Source organism: Taudactylus pleione, unplaced genomic scaffold (assembly GCF_031769625.1).
Source record: "Taudactylus pleione unplaced genomic scaffold, aTauple2 ptg000378l, whole genome shotgun sequence".
Taxonomy (NCBI): domain Eukaryota; kingdom Metazoa; phylum Chordata; class Amphibia; order Anura; family Myobatrachidae; genus Taudactylus; species Taudactylus pleione.
Genome location: NW_028284779.1, coordinates 2,684,497 through 2,705,612, shown reverse-complemented (window position 1 = coordinate 2,705,612; position 21,116 = coordinate 2,684,497). Strand labels below are relative to the sequence as shown.

Genomic DNA, 21,116 nt, shown 5'->3' with positions numbered 1-21,116 from the left:
ATGCCCTTTTTAAGGTCAACCACACCTGCGTGCGCACCACAACACCCCCGTTCACAGCACCTTCCCCTGTAACCACCCACAAACGGCACGAAATGTCAATCACAGCTACGACCTCGTAGTGACTAGCGAGCAAGAGGATTGCGTTTGGGAAGACAGGCTTGCGCACGCGCACTGCCATGTACACGCATGCACAGTTGACAAAAACATCACTCGCTACTACAAATCGCTCCGTGTGACCGCCTCTGAATGAGGTCCTCTGTCTCCTAACACTGCTTAGTAAATAGACCCCATAGACAGTGAGAGGAAACGTTATGCTATGGTAAAGGTGGGGGGGAGGCACTGCTCATTATCCTATGGTAAAGGTAGAGGGAGGCACTGCTCATTACGCTATGGTAAAGGTGGGGGGAGGCACTGCTCATTATGCTATGGTAAAGGTGGGGGAGGCACTGCTCATTATGCTATGGTAAAGGTGGGGGAGGCACTGCTCATTGTGCTATGGTAAAGGTGGGGGAAGGCACTGCTCATTATGCTATGGTAAAGGTGGGGGGAGGCAAAGCTCATTGTGCTATGGTAAAGGTGGGGAGGCACTGATCATTATACTATGGTAAAGGTGGGGAGAGGCACTGCTTATTATGCTATGGTAAAGGTGGGGGAAGGCACTGCTCATTATGCTATGGTAAAGGTGGGGAGGCACTGCTCATTATGCTATGCTAAAGGTGGGGGGAGGCAAAGCTCATTGTGCTATGGTAAAGGTGGGGAGGCACTGATCATTATACTATGGTAAAGGTGGGGAGAGGCACTGCTCATTATGCTATGGTAAAGGTGGGGGGAGGCACTGCTCATTATGCTATGGTAAAGGAGGGGGGAGGCACTGCTCATTATGCTATGGTAAAGGTGGGGAGAGGCACTGCTCATTGTGCTATGGTAAAGGTGGGGGGAGGCACTGCTCATTATGCTATGGTAAAGGTGGGGAGAGGCACTGCTCATTATGCTATGGTAAAAGTGGGGGGAGGCACTGCTCATTGTGCTATGGTAAAGGTGGGGGAGGCACTGCTCATTATCCTATGGTAAAGGTGGGGGGGAAGCACTGCTCATTGTGCTATGGTAAAGGTGGGGGGGGAGGCACTGCTCATTGTGCTATGGTAAAGGTGTGGGGGAGGCACTGCTGAGACATATCCTCAAAGAACTTTGGCCCTCATTCAGAGGCAGTCGCAAGAAGCGAGCGCTAGCTCTGAATGAGGGCGGCCGCTTGAATTTTCTAGTGCGGCCTCCTGGTCGCTAGCTAAGCTGTGGGTTACCACCCACAACTTGAGCGACCGACCAGGGACTTGCGACGAGCCCCAGGGAGCTTCCTGCTCTGATTAAGCAGGAAGCTCCCCAGTGACGCCACTGCTGATGTCAGTGCGGCTGCCCACAAAACGGCAGGCGTTCCTTAAGGAACGCCTCCATTTGTGAAAACCACCCCCCACCACACCTACAAAACGAGGTGAGCTGTCGATCAACATCGACAGCCGCCCCTTTTGTAGTGAGCTCCGGAGCGAGAGAATTTCTCTCTCGCTCTGGGGCTTGCGAACGTGCAGTGCGGCCGTTGCGCGTGCGCAGGGCCTTAACATCGACCCAGTTGCGAGCGCTCAGCACTTGCGACTGGGTCTGAATGAGGGCTTTTGTCCCACAATGGAATTCCCCAATAACATCCATCATATCTCTGAGCTACAGCTCAGTACTCACGTGTAGGGACCAAAACTGCTGTCCTGCAATTCCACCTCCAAGCCATCCAGGGCTCCATGTAACACAGTTTTATAACACTGAAAATATTGTGTCTGGAAGAAAGGAGCAAACTGCTCCATGTGTTGGTTAAATCTATCTGGTAAAATAGGTACAAGCTGAAAAGATCAATGAGGATTTATGAAGAACAGCTGATTGGCGAAACGCGTTGGTGTTGCCCTGACACTCCTGAATGGGATACTCGGCACACTACTAGAGTCTTGTCCACCCTTTGCTCTCATTAGACACCTGTGTTACCTATACAGTAAGTGCATCTAAGTGTGCGAACATATGGATATATGATAAGATGAATAGTGCAAAGGTGTAATCATCACATGAAAGTGTTTTAACCTGATTTATTTCTGATATTAATCATGAGAGTAAGGGGACATAAAGACTGCCTTTACTACATGTGGCAATTTAGTATTTGTGAAATGTTTTATTGCATTGTTTGGAAACGCCCTTCTTCACCAAAGTGCTTCCAAACATGCAATAGGTTACATTAAAAGTATAATGCAGAGCTAAACTGAATATCCTTACATGGAATGTACATGGCTGTGCACCCCACAGTACAATAAGGAATGTCCTTAAATCTCTCTCTACAAACCTAGGTGCACTGCGGCCCCTGCTTCTCCCAACTCCTCATCTCATAACAGAAGCCCGGAGGCGAGATAATTGTTGTTGCCCCCCCTTGGCTTGCATTTACTACCAACAATGCCAGTCCCAGTAGCACTCACACAAGCTCCCCCTAAACCACATTTACTACCAACACCCCAGCAGCAACCAGTTACATACTCCAAACCCCTCGTTCACTACCAACACCTCAGCAAAACCCAGATACACACTCTCCTCCCCCTTCATTCGCTGCCAACACCCTAACAGCACCCAAAACACACCCTACCTTCCTGCGTTCACTACTAATACCCTAGCAGCATCCAGACACACACTCTCTTCCCTACATTCACTGCAGCAGAACCCACACACTTTCCCTCTCTGCATTCACTGCCAACACCCCAGAAGCACCCAGACACACTCTCCTCCCCCAAAACTACCAACACCCCAGCACACAAACACTTCAGTTCTAGCTATTTGCTGCTCCCAACAACAGCAGAGGAAGCAGGACACGTGTGTGTCAGGGAGAAGAACCAACTAAGGAGGAACGGTCTATTCACTGTATTCTCTGCCCTGCCCCTTCATGTACATTGGTGTGGTTGCCATGTTCAGGATCGGACTCCAGGACTGTGGAATAACGTGCAGGATTTATTTATTTCCTAAGTGCACAGAATGTAAAAATATACAATATGAGTGCTGTGTAAATATATATATATATATATATATATATATGTGTGTGTGTGTGGTTTAATTATCACTATTCATTAAGAGGCATGTAGCCTGATGTAAAGTTGTGAATAAGAACTGTGGGATTTAGAGAAAATAAAATATTTGGATCACACTTTGAAGGGTCAACTTTATTTAAGAGTGATAAATATATATTTTCGAGATTGAAGAATAAATAAACAATAATTGTGGAAAACACTAATTTTAATTCACATATACACACATTTTTTTAAAAATTATATAAAAAATATTTTTTTAAATACATCTAATTATGGTAAAATTATTTTGCTGACCTTATTTTAATGATTTACAAAACGTTATATTTTAAATTTAATATGGGTCACTATACATCATATTTGTAGTCATTATCAGTCTGTGAATGCTCCATAATAGGCATGCTTTGTTGTTTTGCATTATTTGTGCTCATTTTTATTCCTGGGTGCACCTCCCCTAAAACGTGTCTAGCATTTTGCCTTAAATTGTATTTAGGGGAAGGATGAATTAAGATTAAGGGTATATTTACTAAAGTGCTGGTTTTTAGAAGTAGAGATGTTGCCCATAGCAACCAATCAGATTCAACTTAATATTTAAATAGCACCATCTAGAAGATAATAGCATCTGATTGGTTGCTATGGGCAACATCTTCATTTCTAAAACCTCTCACTTTAGTAACTATTCCCCTAAGAGTCTGTGCGGATTTTTGTATTTTTTTTATTTCACAGTGAATTAAGAGACAGATTTCAATTTATAACTACACTGCACTCCATGCCAGTCTGCTCTGTGCCAATCTAATAATAAACTTGCACAAACTTCATATCCTTCCCATTTTACTTACCGTAATATTGCATAATATCATTATGATGGATATAGTCAGTGAGAAATCAGGGTATACTGGAGAAATAAATGCAGTCTGTCGGATGCCCTCCTCGCTCTGTGACGTCGCTCTGGGCTGATAGTCTATTACTCCCTGTTTTACTGCGCAAGCTTCATTCCTTTTTTTTTTTACTCAACCCGGAGAAGTAACAAGGCCTGAGGTGATTCACTGTTTAGCCGCTGAGTTTTGAATTGAACATCAATCTCAGGCACTAAATAATTCAAGAGCACAACACCAACATTTTGGGCCCTTGCATTTAAAGAGACTCATTCTTTTTCCCTATCTGAAATAATAGAGAAAATTCCAAGACAAATGAAGGTGCGGGAGAGTCAGTGTTTCTGGCTCTGAGCATATTCACCCACCGGGCTCATACTGTGTATACTGTGTGTGTCTGTGTATATATATATATATATATATATATATAATGGATGCTAGTCCGGCACTCAATCCTCTGTGATAATAAGTGCTTTGGTGCCCTTACAAGTAATGTAGAAACAACCTACGTTTTCAGGGGGTCATTCAGACCCGCTCGCGAGCGGCAGTACGCTCGCAAGCGGGTCGATGTTCCCCACTGCGCATGCGCACGACGGAGGGAGCTCCGTCGTGCGCATGCGCGAGACCCGGGGAGCGACGGGCTTTCCATCGCTCCGGGTCTCGCACCAAAGGGGGCGTGCTGTCGATGTTGATTGACAGCACGCCCCCTTTGGTGGGCGTGCCGGGGGCGTGGCTGCCAGACGGAGGCGTTCCCATGGGAACGCCTACCGTCTGAAGCCGGCCCCACTGACATCACTAGTGATGTTAGTGGGAGTGATTTTGGCTCTAATAGAGCCAAAATCACTCCAGGGCTTGTGGCAGGGAGACCTTACCGCAGGGTCTCCGTCGCAAGTCCGATGGTCGCGATGGTCAAGACCATCGCAACCATCTTTTTGGCCACTCGCATATGCTGTGGGTGGTCACCCACAGCTATGCGAGCGGCCAGGAGGCCCCTCCATTTTCATGGAGGAGGGCCCTGATTCAGAGCGAGCGCTCTGGTCAGAGCGTTCAGCTCTGAATCAGGCCCTCAGTCTTGACAAAGAAGGTTCCCCCTTCGACACGTTGACTACATGACTGTAGTTGTGTGATTATTTTCACAAGTCTCTGTGAGTGCCACCGTCCTCCTCTAATATCTATATATATATATAATCATACGGCTTGAGGCGGCACTCAGAGACCTCTTAAGGTGAATAGATCGTGTTTATTCTACATCAACGTATCGAGGAACGTATTCCCGTCATCAGGACAAACATTAGCGCAAAAGTAAAAACTTAAATACCTGAGGTCCAGAACCCCACCGCCGCCGTCCATGCTTCCGGCCAGCATCCGCCCGGCCCCCACGATGTTCGTCATACCGGAAGGGTTGTCGCCCAGAGCACGTCCGTCGGAGGCACCTGTGCTGGGACCCTCAGTATCTATGGCAACATATCAAAAACATAGTGAACAACATATAAACAACATAGTAAACTATACTTAAATACAATAAAATATAATAAAGTGAAAATACAGTACATCAAGTGATCTAGTGCAAGAGAACTGCCTGTCTAGACTTAAAGTGCGTGATGCATATACTAAAATGACTTAATGTCACAAAGTATAAAGAGGTGAGGTATACTATATTAAGAGCACTTTAGCCCCCCTGTATGTCCATGTGTAAAAGAACAATATATGTAACATATATCCATTTAAAAATATCTGTGTACAATACAAGACCTAAAGCTGCATACACACAAAACGCTTTAGTAAATGTACGATTTTAGTAAACGATTTTCGGTCATTTTTTCGAATGGAAAAATTAACGAAAATCATTTATTAAAATCGTTCATTTACTAAATGTAATGAACGATTTTTTGTAAACTACAAACGATTTTTCCATATTCCCTTACTGAAAATCGTTGAGTTGGTCAGTCTGACTGAACTACAAACGTGAACGCGCATGAATGATAATCGTTCAGCATTTTAACTCAGAAAGTGAACGATTTTTTCAACGATTGAACGATAAACGATATCGTTATGGATAATCGTTCAAAAACGTGTGTGTGTATGCACCTTTAATATTTAATCCAATGTTTCAACATGTCTATGAACCACATCATATCTTACATTACTGCTAGTAAATAAGGGTAAATTGGGATAGTTGGTCCTCTATTAGTCACTTGATGCCTTACACATTATAAAAATCAGCTTAACCCTAGGGATTCATCACCATGCAACGGAAGGGGTTTAATGAATTCACAGCATCCACAACAGAAGATATTGGGGGGAATTCAATGCAATGCGATGATGAATAGCCGCAGGAGGGAGCTCCCAAAGCTATTCAATTCACTGCGCTGTTTGGGCGGGCTAAAGAATTTCTTCTCACACCCCCCTGGGGATGAGAGGAGAAATCCAACAAAACTACCGGGCACACAGCTGTTTGCCGCCTTAGCGCGGCGCTAACAGCCGCGTGGCCGGCACTATAGTCAGAGTGTACCGGTTCTCGCAACTAAACACCCAGGGAGCTCTCTCCCGCGTTTTACATCATCACATTGAATTGATTTCTCCCCATTGTGTTTATTGGATGTAATAATTACCTATATGTAATAATCATCTAGCTCTGCAATCTGAGCATGAAGTATATACAGATATAATTATGAATGCCGACATGAAGTCGGAGCATGCACTGTACAAGACAGAGGAAGTTCGTCTTTTCGGACGTCCGAAAACAAAGCCACCGGGGACTTCGCAGGGACAGCGTATAAACGCAACCATTGTCCCTGTAAAGATTTTTGCTGCATAAAATAAGTGAAAATATCCTAGCCATTATTGCGACTATCCTATGATAATGGTTCTCCAGCCAATCAGCTCCTAGCAGTCATCTGTTTGAAAAATGACAGTTGGGAGCTGATTGGCTAAACCTCCATTTATCATACGCAACGTGTTTTATCACTCGTTGTGAGTGATACAATTAGTTGATAAATGAGGCCCTTTGTCTCCTGGAGAAAGCCAATGAGTGGTAGTAGAAGAGGAGAGTATTTGTTGCAGGCGTTAGGTCCGTGTCAATGCAGGAAAAGGCCATTAACAAGCCGCCCAAGGCCCTTGCTTATCTTACTGGCCGCTGTCCAAGGTGCTGAAGTAATATTTACTCTCACTCTGCCAGCTTTATGGGCTCCGGGAGGAAATGTTATACATAGTAATATTAGCACCGCGTCAGGTTCTTCCTTTACAATGGGACCCTAAATTATTGACAGTGCTCCTAACGGGAACAGCGGTAATGGAAGAATACAAGGGGTATATATATATATATACTGTATATACATTTGTTTTCATCCATAGAGAGACTTTCAATATGAGCGGTACATTATTCACTGGGCAATCAGGAGAGTGAGAGGAGTTATTCTGTCTGCAGGGACTGATAGGACGAGCTCCATCTGTCCCAGATGTTTTCAGTGGAGAAAAGGATTTCCCTCATATAGGGGTCTATTCAGCAATGATTTTTTTTTTTACATATTAAATGAAGAAATCATAATTTCCGCATTTTTATGTAAATCCCCTATTCAGCAATGGGTTAATGGAGCAGATAACGCAATTATCTTCTCCATTAATTCCCATCTCGCTGAGTACCGCACTGTAGGGATCAGCCATTGATTTCTGCAGTGCTTTAACGCTTTTCGCTATTCAGCAAAGCAAAAAGCGTTAAATTACTCTAAAAATCTCTACTTTATATAACGCTATCTCAGAATGGCGTTATATGAAGAAATTACATTAAATTCCCCAAAAACTGCAGGGACAGAGGGAATTTTTCCATAAGTCCCTGCAGCAACGTGTAACACCGCCCCAGTCTCCGTCCCTGCTCTGCGATGACCACAGACAGGTAAGTCACTCTAGAGCCTGTTAACCCTGCCGAAATTGATTGACATGTGTACACAGGCTTTATATTAGCCTGTATACATGTATATTTATGTGCTATTATGTTTAACATTTATATATAAATGTTAAATATAAAAGCACATAAATATACATCACTTTGGACAGGCTGGAGATGCACTTACCCGTCGGCGGTCACCTCAAAGCACAGACGGAGACTGTTCGGAAGCGCATGACTGAGCATGCTAGTGTAACAGAAGGTATTGTTTTCAGAAACCGAAACCAATGCCTCCTGTAACATCGCAGGGACAGTGTGTTACCGCAACCGCAGTCCCTGCAGAAAATAAAGCTGTTTATAATTGATAAAAAATTGTGAGGATGTTCCCCCGATAATATTCTGGGCAACATCGTCACTATTGCTGAATAGGCCCCATAAAGATAGATACGAGATAGATAGATAGATAGATAGATAGATAGATAGATCGATAGATACGAGACATATACGAGATAGATAGATAGATATGAGATGGATCGATAGATAGATATATACTGTAGATAGATAGATAGATAGATAGATAGATAGATAGATAGATAGATATGAGATAGATAGATATATAGATAGATAGATATAAGATAGATAGATATGAGACAGATGGATAGATAGATAGATAGATAGATAGATAGATAGATATGAGACAGATGATAGATAGATAGATAGATAGATAGATAGATAGATAGATAGATAGATAGATAGATAGATAGATATGGGATAGATACATAGATAGAAAGATAAATATGAGACAGAAGATAGATAGATAGATAGATAGATAGATAGATAGATAGATAGATAGATAGATAGATAGATAGATAGATAATTTGTAGCACTCACAATTAAAATGACACCAGTTTTGTCATAATCTGACTTTCTCCTGGGACATATGGTTCTGTTTGGTATAGTGAGTGGCATTAGACAGCATCTATTATACTCCAGCTGTGCTATTTGTTACAGATTATAACTAATCCTCTGACTTTTTTTCTACCTTTCTTGCGGCTTCTTTCAAAAATCGTCACCTGATTCTTTTGTAAATATGGAGCCTAAATCCCCTAGTTCTAAAGACCGTGCCTGATTCATGTGCATTATGTTATTTTCATGCTTCTACCTTCCCTGAAACGGCTGAGTTCTCAAATACATTGAACCTGGGATTATAGATCAGACAATGCGCTCTGAGAAATGGATTTGTTATATAAATCCATATTATAATTATTATTGTTGTTAACCACAAAAAAGCAGAATATTAGTGAGAAGTTATTAGGGATACCAATAGGAGTAATACAATTCTGCGGTTACACAGTATAACTTACATTGAAGGAAACTTGGAGGAATCAACTAAAACTAAGGCAGCAATTTATCAACTTTCGGGTCTGTGTACTTAGCCTTGGGGAGAGATAAAATGGAGTGAGATAAAATACCAACCAATCAGCTCCTACCTGTCATTTATAAGCTGTGGGGGTCTATGTACTAAGCCGTGGAGAGAGATAAAGTACCAGTCAATCAGCTCCTAACTTTCATTTTACCGGCTGTGTTTGAAAAATGACAGTTAGGCGCTGATTGGTTGGTGATTTATCTCCATCCACTTTATCTCTTGACAAGACTTAGTACATAGATATGTACTATATTACAAATAAATCATATTATACTTTTTTCTCCCTTAGGTTTTATAAAATCAGCTTTGACAAGAATATAATACATACCTCCCAACATATTGGAGTTAAAAATAGGGACCCCTAAAAGGAGGCCTGGCCTCAGGGAAGGGTTGTGGCCCTGTGACACACCACCGTTTCTACCACTCTAGGGGTGTCCATTGTAGTGTAAGAGTGCTCCCCCAACTGCGGGACACTGCGGCCCACAGGTGGGACAGCGGGACTTAATGGGTGTTGCCAGCTACCAGAGGTGGTGGGGCCAGCCAGCAAAGATAATTGGCCAACATTCATAGAGGAGAGGACATAGCCTGCCACAAACGTGGCTACTACAGTGCAACAGAGTAACAATGTTTAATTTGAGTGTACATTCAGAAACTTCACCCTTACAGGAGTGGGTAGGACCCTCCAGGGATTTCCCCTGTACCCCAGGGGGGGGCCAATCGGACCCCAAACTCTTTTGTTTTTTTTACTATACACCTTCCAGGATCTGATTATTTGATGGAGAACAAAATTATTATTTTCTGCAAAATAGGTTGTGGAAAAAAGAAGTAAAAAAAATCAACTTGTAACGGATGTCTGGTGAAGGTACTGTATTAGAGATATTAGGGCCTCATTTATCAACAAGTTTTATAATTCACGAGTGATAAAATGTGTTGCTTATGATAATAGTGCTCCAGCCAATCAGCTCCCAACTGTCATCTGTTTGAAAATGACAGTTGGGAGCTGATTGGCTGGAGCACCATTTATCATACGCAACAGGTTTTATCACTCGTTGTGAATGATAAAACTCATTGGTAAATTAGGCTCTTAAGGGTCTAGTCATAAATCAGTGAAAAGTCCTGTTTAGCAGAAAACAGGGCTTTTTACTGCTTTTGGTGATTCATAGAGGCCGGTTACCATGGAGAAGGTTCTTCCTCTCCAACGGCACCCAAGCTTCGTGTATGACGCGCATCACCATACTTTTTGTATGAATCGCGTACAGATTCGCCATCTGAGAATAGTGTAATCTGTACCGCAAGCCGAACAGAGCAGGGACGCTGCACACTTCCCTGCTGTCTGCCCGATGCCAGCTCTGCCCCCTTTTCCCAGCAAGTCTCACCTAACCTGCTGCTCTAGGACACTGCCGCGTGGGCAGTGAGAAGCAGGCATATTGGGCTCCCGATATGTCTGTCTTCTCACTGTTTTCCACAGAGGGGCTGGATAGCGCCCGAAGATACCGGACCGGTAAGTGTAAATGAGTGGCTAATAAAGACCACTATATATTGCATTGATGTGATGCGATATATAGTGATATTTTTCAGTAGCCACTTCATGTTCTACATGAATAGACCCCTTAGATAATTTACCTAACTATTTGCTACTGAGTATGACCGAGGCTTCTGTGACACAGATCTTGATTTGCAGTTCAGCCCATTGTCATTTAGGGGTCTATGTACTAAGCCTTGGAGAGTGAATGGAGATAAAGGGCCTAATTCAGACCCGCTCGCAAGCGGGTCGATGGTGGGCCAATACACACGCGCAGCTGGGGCAACGCGCGTGCTCAAGCCCTGTAGCAAATGAGAAATCCGACTCTCGCAACAAAACGGGCCGGCTGTCGATGTTGATCGACAGCTCGCCCCGTTTTGTAGGTGGGGAGGGGGGGTGGCTGAACAAATGGAGGCGTTCCCGAAGGAATGCCTGCCGTTTGTGGGCGGCCCTACTGACATCACGAGAGTCTATTAGAGCAGGAAGTCCACTCGGGCTTGCGAGACTTGAGACCCTACCACAGGGTCTCCTCGCAAGCCCGATGGTCGCGATAATCGTGACAATCTCCTGCCCGCTCGCACTAGCCGCGGGTGGGCACCCACAGCTTTGCGAGCGGACAGGAAAAAAAAATTCCTCCTCGCCGTGATTCAGAGCGTGCGCTCGCAAATAGCGAGCGCCTCTGAATCAGGCCCAAAGTACCAACCAATCAGCTCCTAACTGTTATTTTTCAAACAGTCTGTAGTGACAGGAGCTGATTGGTTGGTACTTTATCTCTCTATAAGAGTGAGTACATATTTGTAGTATGTAAAGCACACAACCTTATCATCTAGTGCTGAGCCTTTAAATTATGCTGTTGCATTTATTAAACTAGTAGATTAATGTGGTATTTTTCCTCGAGCTAAACGTATTTATAATTTGTTTTGACAGGATATTTAAATATGGTGCTGCGCGTGATGAACATTGGCAGCTCCAACAGCACCGTTTGGTCAAGGAATGGGAACTTGGGTAACAAGTGGCAGCATGCCAGCGTCCAAATCTCCCCATCAGGACCCTTCCAGGTAAGGATAAATGTCCAGCAGGATAATGGGATAAGTGTTATGAAAGCATCAGCAGTTAAGTCAGACAAACACGTCCCCATCAGCAGTGCAGAGTAAGAAATATCAGCACCATAAAAACAGTAAGCGTAGCAGAGTAATAATATACAATAAACATCTAAACACACATAAGTATAAAATATAGCGATACTTGATGATGTTATTGCTGCGGATTTGGGGCTGCGTCTCTAGAACACAGCGGATCTATATAACTGATATTGTCTTGTCAGGAGGCTGATGTTTTAAATAGTCCAACAATAAAAACGGAAGCGCTCCGATTGTGAAAATGTTTAATGTGGAATCAATTCCGGCTCCAGCGACCTCTCTTACTATGTGCGGGACTTTATGGCTCATAAATGGAGATAATTTGAAATTATAAAGTCTCACATTTTCTCCTAAATACCAAATCCCCTCCCTCAGCACCCGGCGACTGAGGCTTCCCTACATTGAGGACATCCTATACCGGGGCCGTGTACAGGACTGATGGACAAAGACATTAGCCAGGTGTCGCTTTAGACTCTGCAGGGGCATTCAATGTGCAGCCCTCCAGCTGTTGTGGAACTACACATCCCAGCATGTCTTGCCGCAGTTTTGATATTAGGATACTAGTTAGCAGCCTGTCAAACTGACGGGACATTGTCGCGCCCACGAAAAAGTCCTGTTTGATAGCTGAAAGGGTAACTTTTCGGTAATTTCTGCTCAGCAACTCGGGGGGGGGGCTGCGAGTCAAAATGTTACCGCTGGTGACTGTGCGCGGCAGAATGGAGCGACAATTGAATTGCTCCGTCGGGCGCCAACTCATGACTGCCAGCGCGCAGAACACACTTGAACTCCCCACATGGAGGTGAGGAGCAGCGTTAGCCTGAACAAAGTCGCGAACGTGAAATCTCTGATTTCTGCTCGCTAGCTCGGAGGACTGCGAGTAGAAATGTCAGAGCCAGCGGCTGTGCGCGCTAGAACGGAGCAACAATTTAATTGCTCCGTCTGGAACCATCTAGTGAGCGCCTGCACGCAACACACTTGGATTCCCCCCATAGAGGTGAGGAGCAGCATTAGCCATATATATATATAATATATATATATATATATCCCAGCAAAGAGAGGCGGCACTCAGAGATTGTTAAGTGGCAAAGTAGCAATAAAGTATATTCAGGTGTACATGGAGGCGACGTATCGAGGTGTATCCCTCTTTCTCAAGCCCACACCATTGCAATACAGACAAACATGACAAACACCACTAACCCCATTAAATATCCATGTCTGCTCTCCGTCTGACCCACGCCACTACCGCAAGGTCCTTCCACCGGAAGTTCCGCGTGACGTACTTCCGGGCTGTGCGTTCCACCGTTACCAGGCAACCAGTTGCATGCCCTCCAGGACCAATTCCTGGTTCAGCCGACAGCCGCTGCATCTGGGAAGGGGGATTATATATATATATATAGAGAGAGAGAGAGAGAGAGAGAGAGAGATGCTAAAATTGTGGCTGGGCATTCTGGGATGTGTAGTTCCACAACAGCCAAAGGTCTGCAAGTTGAGTCAGCATGTTCCTCCTTTTAGTGTAGGCAACATATGGGGCTCTTCCCTCTCTTGGCATCCTGCTGAATGAAATCTGATACCTATCCATATGCTGCTCCATATAATAATTCCCCATGGTGCTCTGCTAATACATACCAACAAGGATCCTTTGTGTGACATATACTGACTTGCCCTGTGTCATAAATAACCAGAAGGCACTTACAGTGAGAAGAGCATGGAGTCCCCTTGACATTCCCATTACCAGCACTAGACTTTACCAGCCAGGGTTGGTGGCATTGTAGTAGGGGGACATTCGATGTGGGGTCCCGCCTGCCTACCAATCCTATTCTGGTTATCACAGGGCTGGTTTCCCTAGGGAAATACAACTAAAGCTATAGTCCTTGCCCCAGGGACAACCAGTCCTGTGCCGATAACACTAGGGCTATTTCCTAAATCCCTGAGCATTTGGCGTGGGCTTAGTAATCAGTTGTCAAAAATATATTTAATATTCTTCCTTATTGGTGCACTGCATGTCTCAGTTTCAGCTAGTCCTGTTATACCCAATTTTAAGGGCTGCCAGGGCAATCTGAAACCTGTGGAACCACAAGTGCCAGCATGTCCTGGCATACAAGGCTCACGGGCACCTGTAGTGCATCTGTGAAGAAAATATTACAATAAACAGAGGTGATGAGGTCAAAATACTTTATTAGAAAAAAAAAACCCTCCCAGAGACCCCTCATTCTCCCATTCATTAACCACTATTTTCCTTTGGTAAGGGTCCTCTTCGTTCCATGCACTGTAGCTTCAACAAACTCGGCAATACAAAACATACAGTATGCCACGTCAACAGGTCATTTATGGACATTACCATCGAAAGAAGTGGGAGTGCTCTGATTGGTGAGACAATGGGAGCTGCCGTGCTCTGACCAATCAGAGCACTCCCACTCCTTTCAATGGCAGTGTTCTGTTTGCATGTTTTATTTATTGATTAACAGTTTCTTATATAGCGCAGCATATTCCGTTGCGCTTTAGCCTGCGAAGATACTTTCAGAGCCCCAGAACCTGCACGTGCTATTTATTACATTCCGGCATAATTATCACATACTGCAGTGCGATTTTGGGTGCTAATATCGCACCTAGATCTGATTGAGTATGTGATTATTGATAAATGCCTTCCGCCCGGTACTGAATCATATATCTATCTGCAGTATATACGTTGTTGCTGCTCTATTACCCCCGTTCCCTGTGTGATCTTATAGACAAACGTCTGCAGTCTCTGATGCATAAATCTCCACTGACTTTTACACATAATGGGAAGAGAATTAGAGAAACATATTTTCTCAACGCACTGCGTAATCAATAATATTAATATGCTTCTAAAGTTCGCCGACCTTCAGTAAATCCATTTTAATTTTGTTTATGTTAGCAGTATATTTTCTCACTGCAATTATGGATAATTGTTCTGATATGTGGGGGCTTCTGAGCCAATGGATTAGTAGTAGGTTCATTTATTTCCTCTTTTTACTCCACACTGCGGATGAATTAAGAAGTGAAAAGAGCCTTTATGAGTATGTATTTGTAAACCCGTCCCCCTCCATGAAATACGAATATTCCCCTAACTGAGAGATAAAGGGTGTTACAGGCGTGAGGGAGATCTCATTCCCAATTTACGAGCACCTCGGCTTGGAGCCGCAAACGGCTATTTTCCATGCCATTGTTATAGGAAAATTGGGTTTACAAAAAAGTTTTGCTTTAACGATACAAAATAATAATAAAAAAAAAAATGGATGTTCCTCATGTCCTGTATTTGACTCTTTTCTTGTTTTTTTAGCAACCAACCATAAGTTAGAAGACATCACTAAACCTAAGAGCTATCTCAGCCCCAGGCAAAAGCTGTTCTTTTCAGAGTAAAGCGCCGGATTAGGGGTTAGAGAGATTGAAAAACAACTTTGTAGAGGTTACTACCTAACAGAACCTCGGAGATATGTTATATCCCACCACCACCCCTCCCCCCTTTCCCAGATCCCCGCCTGGTTCAGCATTTCAGCTACTGTCCAAAATTTGTGAAAACTGCAGTTTGTCCCCCTCGCTCTCTGTTATCACTTCCTTTTATTAATACCCCTTTTACACCAGAGCTAAAACCCGGGTTATTGCAGGGTTAACCCGGGCAGCTCCTTGGTGTAAAAGGGTAGAGGGTTGGATCGCAGTGTGGAGTGACCCGGCAATCCAACCCAGGTAATTTGCAGGGTTTAACACGGGATTAACCCGTGAAACCCTGCAGTGTAAACGGCGCGATCTGGGTCACGGTGACCTGGATCGTGCCGCATGCCTGCCGATTGGTCGGCTTCAGTGGCGCTTGGAGATGACGTCATCTCCAAGCGTCCACTTCAATGCCGGAAAAGCCGGGTCTCTGCAAACCCGGTTCCAGTGTGAACGGCACCGACTCGGGAATTTCCTAGGTCGGTGCCAGGGATATTCCATGCCTGATCCGGATTGGAACCCTGTTCCAACCTCCGGGTCAGACCCGGAATTTCGGGATAAAAGCGGTATAACATGATTAATATTTTACCAGACCCCGGTATGATTTGTTTATAACATTTCATACTGTATATGAATCATATATCTCATCTATATGAATCAGGCTGTGGGAAAGAAATCCCACAATAGAATAATCTGAATATTGAAGCACGGTTCTCGTATTTTACATGATACAAATTCAGTGAGATAGTTCCTTATTAAATTAAATAATTGCATTCAGTGGAAAGAGGCGTTAATGTCTGTCCCGTTGCTGTGTCTCAGTGTTGACCCCTTATCCTCTGTCTCTCCCAGGTTGTGTTTGAATGTATTATTGGCCCCAACATAGAAGGGGACGTTGCCATCGACGATGTCACGATAAAAAAGGGAGACTGTCCGAAAAAACAAATTGCTCCGACTAAAGGTGGGTTATACAGGCTAATTTAGGATCTGTCTATAGATATTAGCCGCAGTTTGCTGGAGCAGATGTTCCCAAACTTCGCCATTACAGTCCAGGTTTTAAGGATATTTATGATTGAGCACAGATGGTTAAATCAAATTGACTGAGGTACTAAATAAGTCAGGTTTAAAGGTGCATACACACACAACAATTTTTTTAACGATTATCGATAACTATATCGTTCAATCGTTGAAAAAATCGTTCACTTTCTGAGTTAAAACGATGAACGATTATCGTTCATGCGCGTTCACGTTTGTAGTTTGTAGTTCAGTCAGACTGACCAACTCAACGATTTTCAGTAAGGGAATATGCAAAAATCGTTTGTAGTTCAAAAAAATCGTTCATTATATTTAGTAAATGAACAATTTTAGTAAACGATATTCGTTCATTTTTCCCTTGAAAAAATTAATGAAAATCGTTTACTAAAATCGTTCATTTACTAAATCGTAACGTGTGTATGCAGCTTAAAGCTGCATACATTAAACGATTTTCTGTCAGATTTTTTAAAGTGTAATGAACACATTTTTTTAACTACAAACGATTTTTGCATATTCCCTTACTGAAAATCGTTGAGTTGGTCCATCTGACTGAATTACAACAAACATGAACACGCATGAACGATAATCGTTCATCGTTTTAATTCAGAAAGTGAATGATTTTTTCAACGATTGAATGATAAACGATATCGTTAACGATAATCGATCAAAAAATCGTTGTGTGTGTATGCACCTTAAGAGTTATCCATGGTTGAGCACAGGTGACTTAATTAGTACCTCAGTCAATTTGATTTAACCACCTGTGCTCAACCATAGATATCTCTAAAACCTGAACTGTTGGGGAGCCTTGAGGACCGCGTTTGGGAACCTCTGACTTAAGCTGGCCACACATCTACAGATTATCTGTCCAACCTGCCAACTAGTTGATTGGTTGGAGTGTGTGGCCAGCTTAAGGTGTTCAGTTTGTGAAATTAGTGAATTATATGGTAGGGCAGTGGTTCTCAAACTCGGTCCTCAAGAGGACCCCACACGTTTTCCAGGTCACTCAGCAGGTGCACAGGTGTATTTTTTACTCACTGACACATTATAAATGATCCACAGGTGGAACTAATTATTTCACTTGCGTTTCTGTGAGGAGACCTGGAAAACATGCACTATTTGGGGTCCTGAGCACCGAGTTTGAGAACTTGTGTAATAGGGAAATTTGGGGAATGCCCCAGGCACATAACTGTAAGGGGAATCCAACTGTCTTGTATTCATCCGAGAGGTGCAGGCTGACCTTACACGGAGGTACTGTATATTCCATTGAGAGTTTGCAATGTGGCCGATATATATTAACACTTTTGCTGAGGGACTATAAGCTCGAATAGGCTATGTGTGCACAATATTGTATAGTAGTAGACTTGGGCTGAGGGGCTGTATATTGCAATGAGCTCTGGAAGGTTGACACTCAGTGCCTGATGCAGAGGTGCACGCTAGCTACACGCAATGGCAAAATTTGCGCTGTTGGGCGAAGTTGGTAGTACTGCTCATGCGTCCGAGTCGCAGTGCGCTTAGCATTCCAATGGTTATCAGATGAAGACGCGGAGCGATATTGGATGCAGAGAGATGCAATTTTGGAGGGCATTCCTGTGTGGCAGGAGTGTCGCTGTCGATGACTGAGTCAAAAGGTGCAGTTGCACTGACTCAGACGGCCATGCTCAGATGGAGAATCTGCCACCCTACAAGGCTGGTGCAGTCTTCAATAGTGTGACCGATGGCGCATGTTAATACTCGCAGCGGCGGATTGGCACTGCAGACGGTGGGCGTGTCAGTAGGAAGACCATTGGCCGTGGCATTAGCATAAAGTCGCATTCACGGCTGAGGAAAAAGGCGCAGTGGTGGCCAGTGGCGGCCCCAGAGTTATATTACTACAGTTGGGCTATTCTGTAGGGCTGGCTCTGCTTCAGATGTAAAGTAAAGATCCCTGACATGTGGAGCTGTAGCAAGTCTTCGATAGCAACCAGTCAGCTTCTAGCTATTATTATCTAGCATATTCTATAAAATGATAAGTAACAACTGATTTGTTGCTACTGGCAAGTGGCAACTTTACAACCTGTCCTCTTTAGAAAGATTTGGTGGGTGATCAAGCACGAGAGATACCGTATATTTGATGGAGGAGCCCATGACTTGAGCAATACCCCAGGTCTGCGGTAGTTTTAATCCACTACTGGTTAAGACATCCTAATGCTGGCCATACACGCTACAATTATTGTGGCGATCCGCCCGATATCCGCGGATCGCCCCGATAAATTTAGCGTGTGTGTGCTGGTGACCGAGGGTTAAACATCAATCGGTCATGCTGGATTGTCCAGCATGACCGCCCGATGCGATATTTATGAGTTAAAACGACTGCCGCATCGGGCAGTGTATGCCAAGCCGCGGCCGACAGACATGGAAGGAACATTGAAATGTCTCCTCCCTGGGGGGGGCGGAGCGCAGATGTCGGGGCTAATACACTGTGAGATATCTCAGTGTATGCCACGGACATCTGCGGGCTGGCAGATAAAATGTCTGTCGGTCTGACAGGCATTTTATCTGGACGTGTATGCCCAGCTTTAGACATTCTATAGAGATGTCATGGGTCTGTTAAAGGAAAATGAGAAAATTACTGTAAAAGAGAAAACTTTTTATTTAAAATGTCTCTAAGAGCAAAAATCCACTGTCTAATGCTTTCCTGGCTTTCAACTGCCGCTCTGTTAAAAAAAGAAAAAAAAGTGTAATGGAGTATTGACTCTGCGTTGCATCACAAAGAAAATGTACCTATCTAATTTCCTTTCTTCTTTTGTGGCAGCAGTGGCAGCTCCCAGCAGTACCTCCTCTCACCTCCTCTCAGGATCTCTATTTTGGCTCATACCATTCTTCCTCTTTGTGCTTCTGAGATGATACCAAGCTCCCCCCCCACTGGATTCTGAATGATGCCTCCCCTACCTTCCGCCCCTTTCCTCCTCAGTCCTCCTTCCACCGGCACACCAAAGTGTCCAGATGTTACCAAAGACCGGCAGGCATGGCTGCTCGAAGGACCCGACAAGAGACTGTGGGATCCCTTTTGAGGAGATCATTGCATCTACAGTACAGATAAAGGGGAGAGATGCTGCGGAAGGAATTACAAACAGTAGCAAGAGACGGCAAAGGCGAGACGAGAAAGGAAGCGGAGGGGACGTACGGATAAAACACAAACAATTTTTTGTTTTATTGTTTTTGGAGAATTGAAGACTTAAAGGTCCACAGAGGAAACGTGGAAGAATACAAAAAAAAAAAAAACCATAAAAACAAACAGTAACAGACTAATGAAAACATAAGCACAAATTTCTATTGAAACCGTGGAGGACGTGACTGGGGGAAATGCTACTCTGCTCTAGAGCAGGAGCCTTGTAGGAGATGTTCCAGTCCCTGTACCCCCATTTTCTAAGTAGATCTGTTGCGTGCTGCTCAGTGTCATATCTGCTCATTTATGCTCACACCAGTTGCATGTTCCTCCATGTTCATATATACGTCTTTATGTAGTCATCTGTCCTATGTATCAGCCTCCATTTTTAGCCTCTTTCCTCATCGAGAGGACATACGCAGAATCCTTCTCCGTGGAAAAAGAATGTAGACCTTAGTGAAGGGAAAGCTAGAAAACTTTATAATCCATTATCCCAGGTAGAGCTGCCTCATGTCGTTCTAGGTCTTCCCAGTTGCCACATGAAACTGATGGCCCATCCCATGGGCCCCAGATTTCGCACCCAATACCTCAGTAGTCAGGACGACCAATGACTGGAGACTGCAAACAGCGCAGCGCTTTAGGTATTTATCGTAGAGGGAGATGTATCACAGCTGCCTGAGACCCAGCTCGTACTTAGTCATCTTTTATCTGTTTTGAGACATAAATATTATCATCATATCATCATCAACGAAAGTGCCCTAATCTCAGCCGCTACGCGGTAAGTGCGTTCACCTCCATGCCACCTTCTGTTTTCTCCAGATACGTTGGCGCCATTCATACGCCATAGCTCATAGACCTCCGCAGGGGTTATTACAGAGGTCATCTGATCACTATGATGACATTTAGGAAAATTGTTACCAAATCTGAAAGTTTTAAATAAACTGGTATCGTTTTCTAGAGGTGTTGATACTGTGTCGGATCACCGGGCAGGAATGAATGAATGAATGTGAATCATTAACGGAGACTTGTAAAAGTGAGAGAATGAATGGCTAGGAAATTGTCGCAGGGTGCTGGGAGAGAATATATGGTAACAAAAGAGAACGGTTTCATTGCGGTAGCACAATGAACCCATTTTAAACACGGTTGGACTCCTAAAACAATTCCTGTATGTAATGAAGGATATAGTAGCGATGTGTTTGCTAGGTGCAAAATCAGGGAGACCAGCAATGGTAAGGGTCTTCAAATTGCTATACTACTACCAAGCTCCCTTTAGGAAGCACATTTTTTAGTAATTTCTTCAATTTGAAGACGACTTGTGTGTGATTGTTAGTAGTTTTCATCTTGCCTTATGGTTGAAATGCAGCAATTACAAATATTTTTTCTTATAGCACTCTCACTTTTGTCTTCTAATCCTCCAGAAAAATATAGATACATGTAAGTTCTCTTTTTCATCCATAGGGCCATATTCAATTTGAGGCGAAAAGTCAGAGCTCGGACTTTTCGCCATCATAGCCGTTTTAGCAGGGGATAAAGTATCGGGTGCGTGCCC

At 43.8% G+C, this 21,116-nt stretch overlaps 1 protein-coding gene across 3 annotated transcripts in view; it reads left to right on the top strand.

Moving 5' to 3' along the window:
* MDGA1 (MAM domain containing glycosylphosphatidylinositol anchor 1) overlaps positions 1–20,522 on the top strand; it is a 470,589-nt gene extending 450,067 nt beyond the window's left edge. For 2 of the 3 annotated variants that reach the window (XM_088445362.1, XM_088445359.1), the window contains 3 exons: positions 11,729–11,859; positions 16,240–16,348; positions 19,214–20,522. In XM_088445362.1, the coding sequence (XP_088301488.1) occupies positions 11,729–11,859; positions 16,240–16,348; positions 19,214–19,305 (332 nt within the window). In that variant the 3' untranslated portion in view covers positions 19,306–20,522. The remainder of the gene's footprint in view (positions 1–11,728; positions 11,860–16,239; positions 16,349–19,213) is intronic. The other variant, XM_088445361.1, reaches the window with a different exon arrangement.
* The last annotated feature ends 594 nt before the right edge of the window (positions 20,523–21,116 follow it).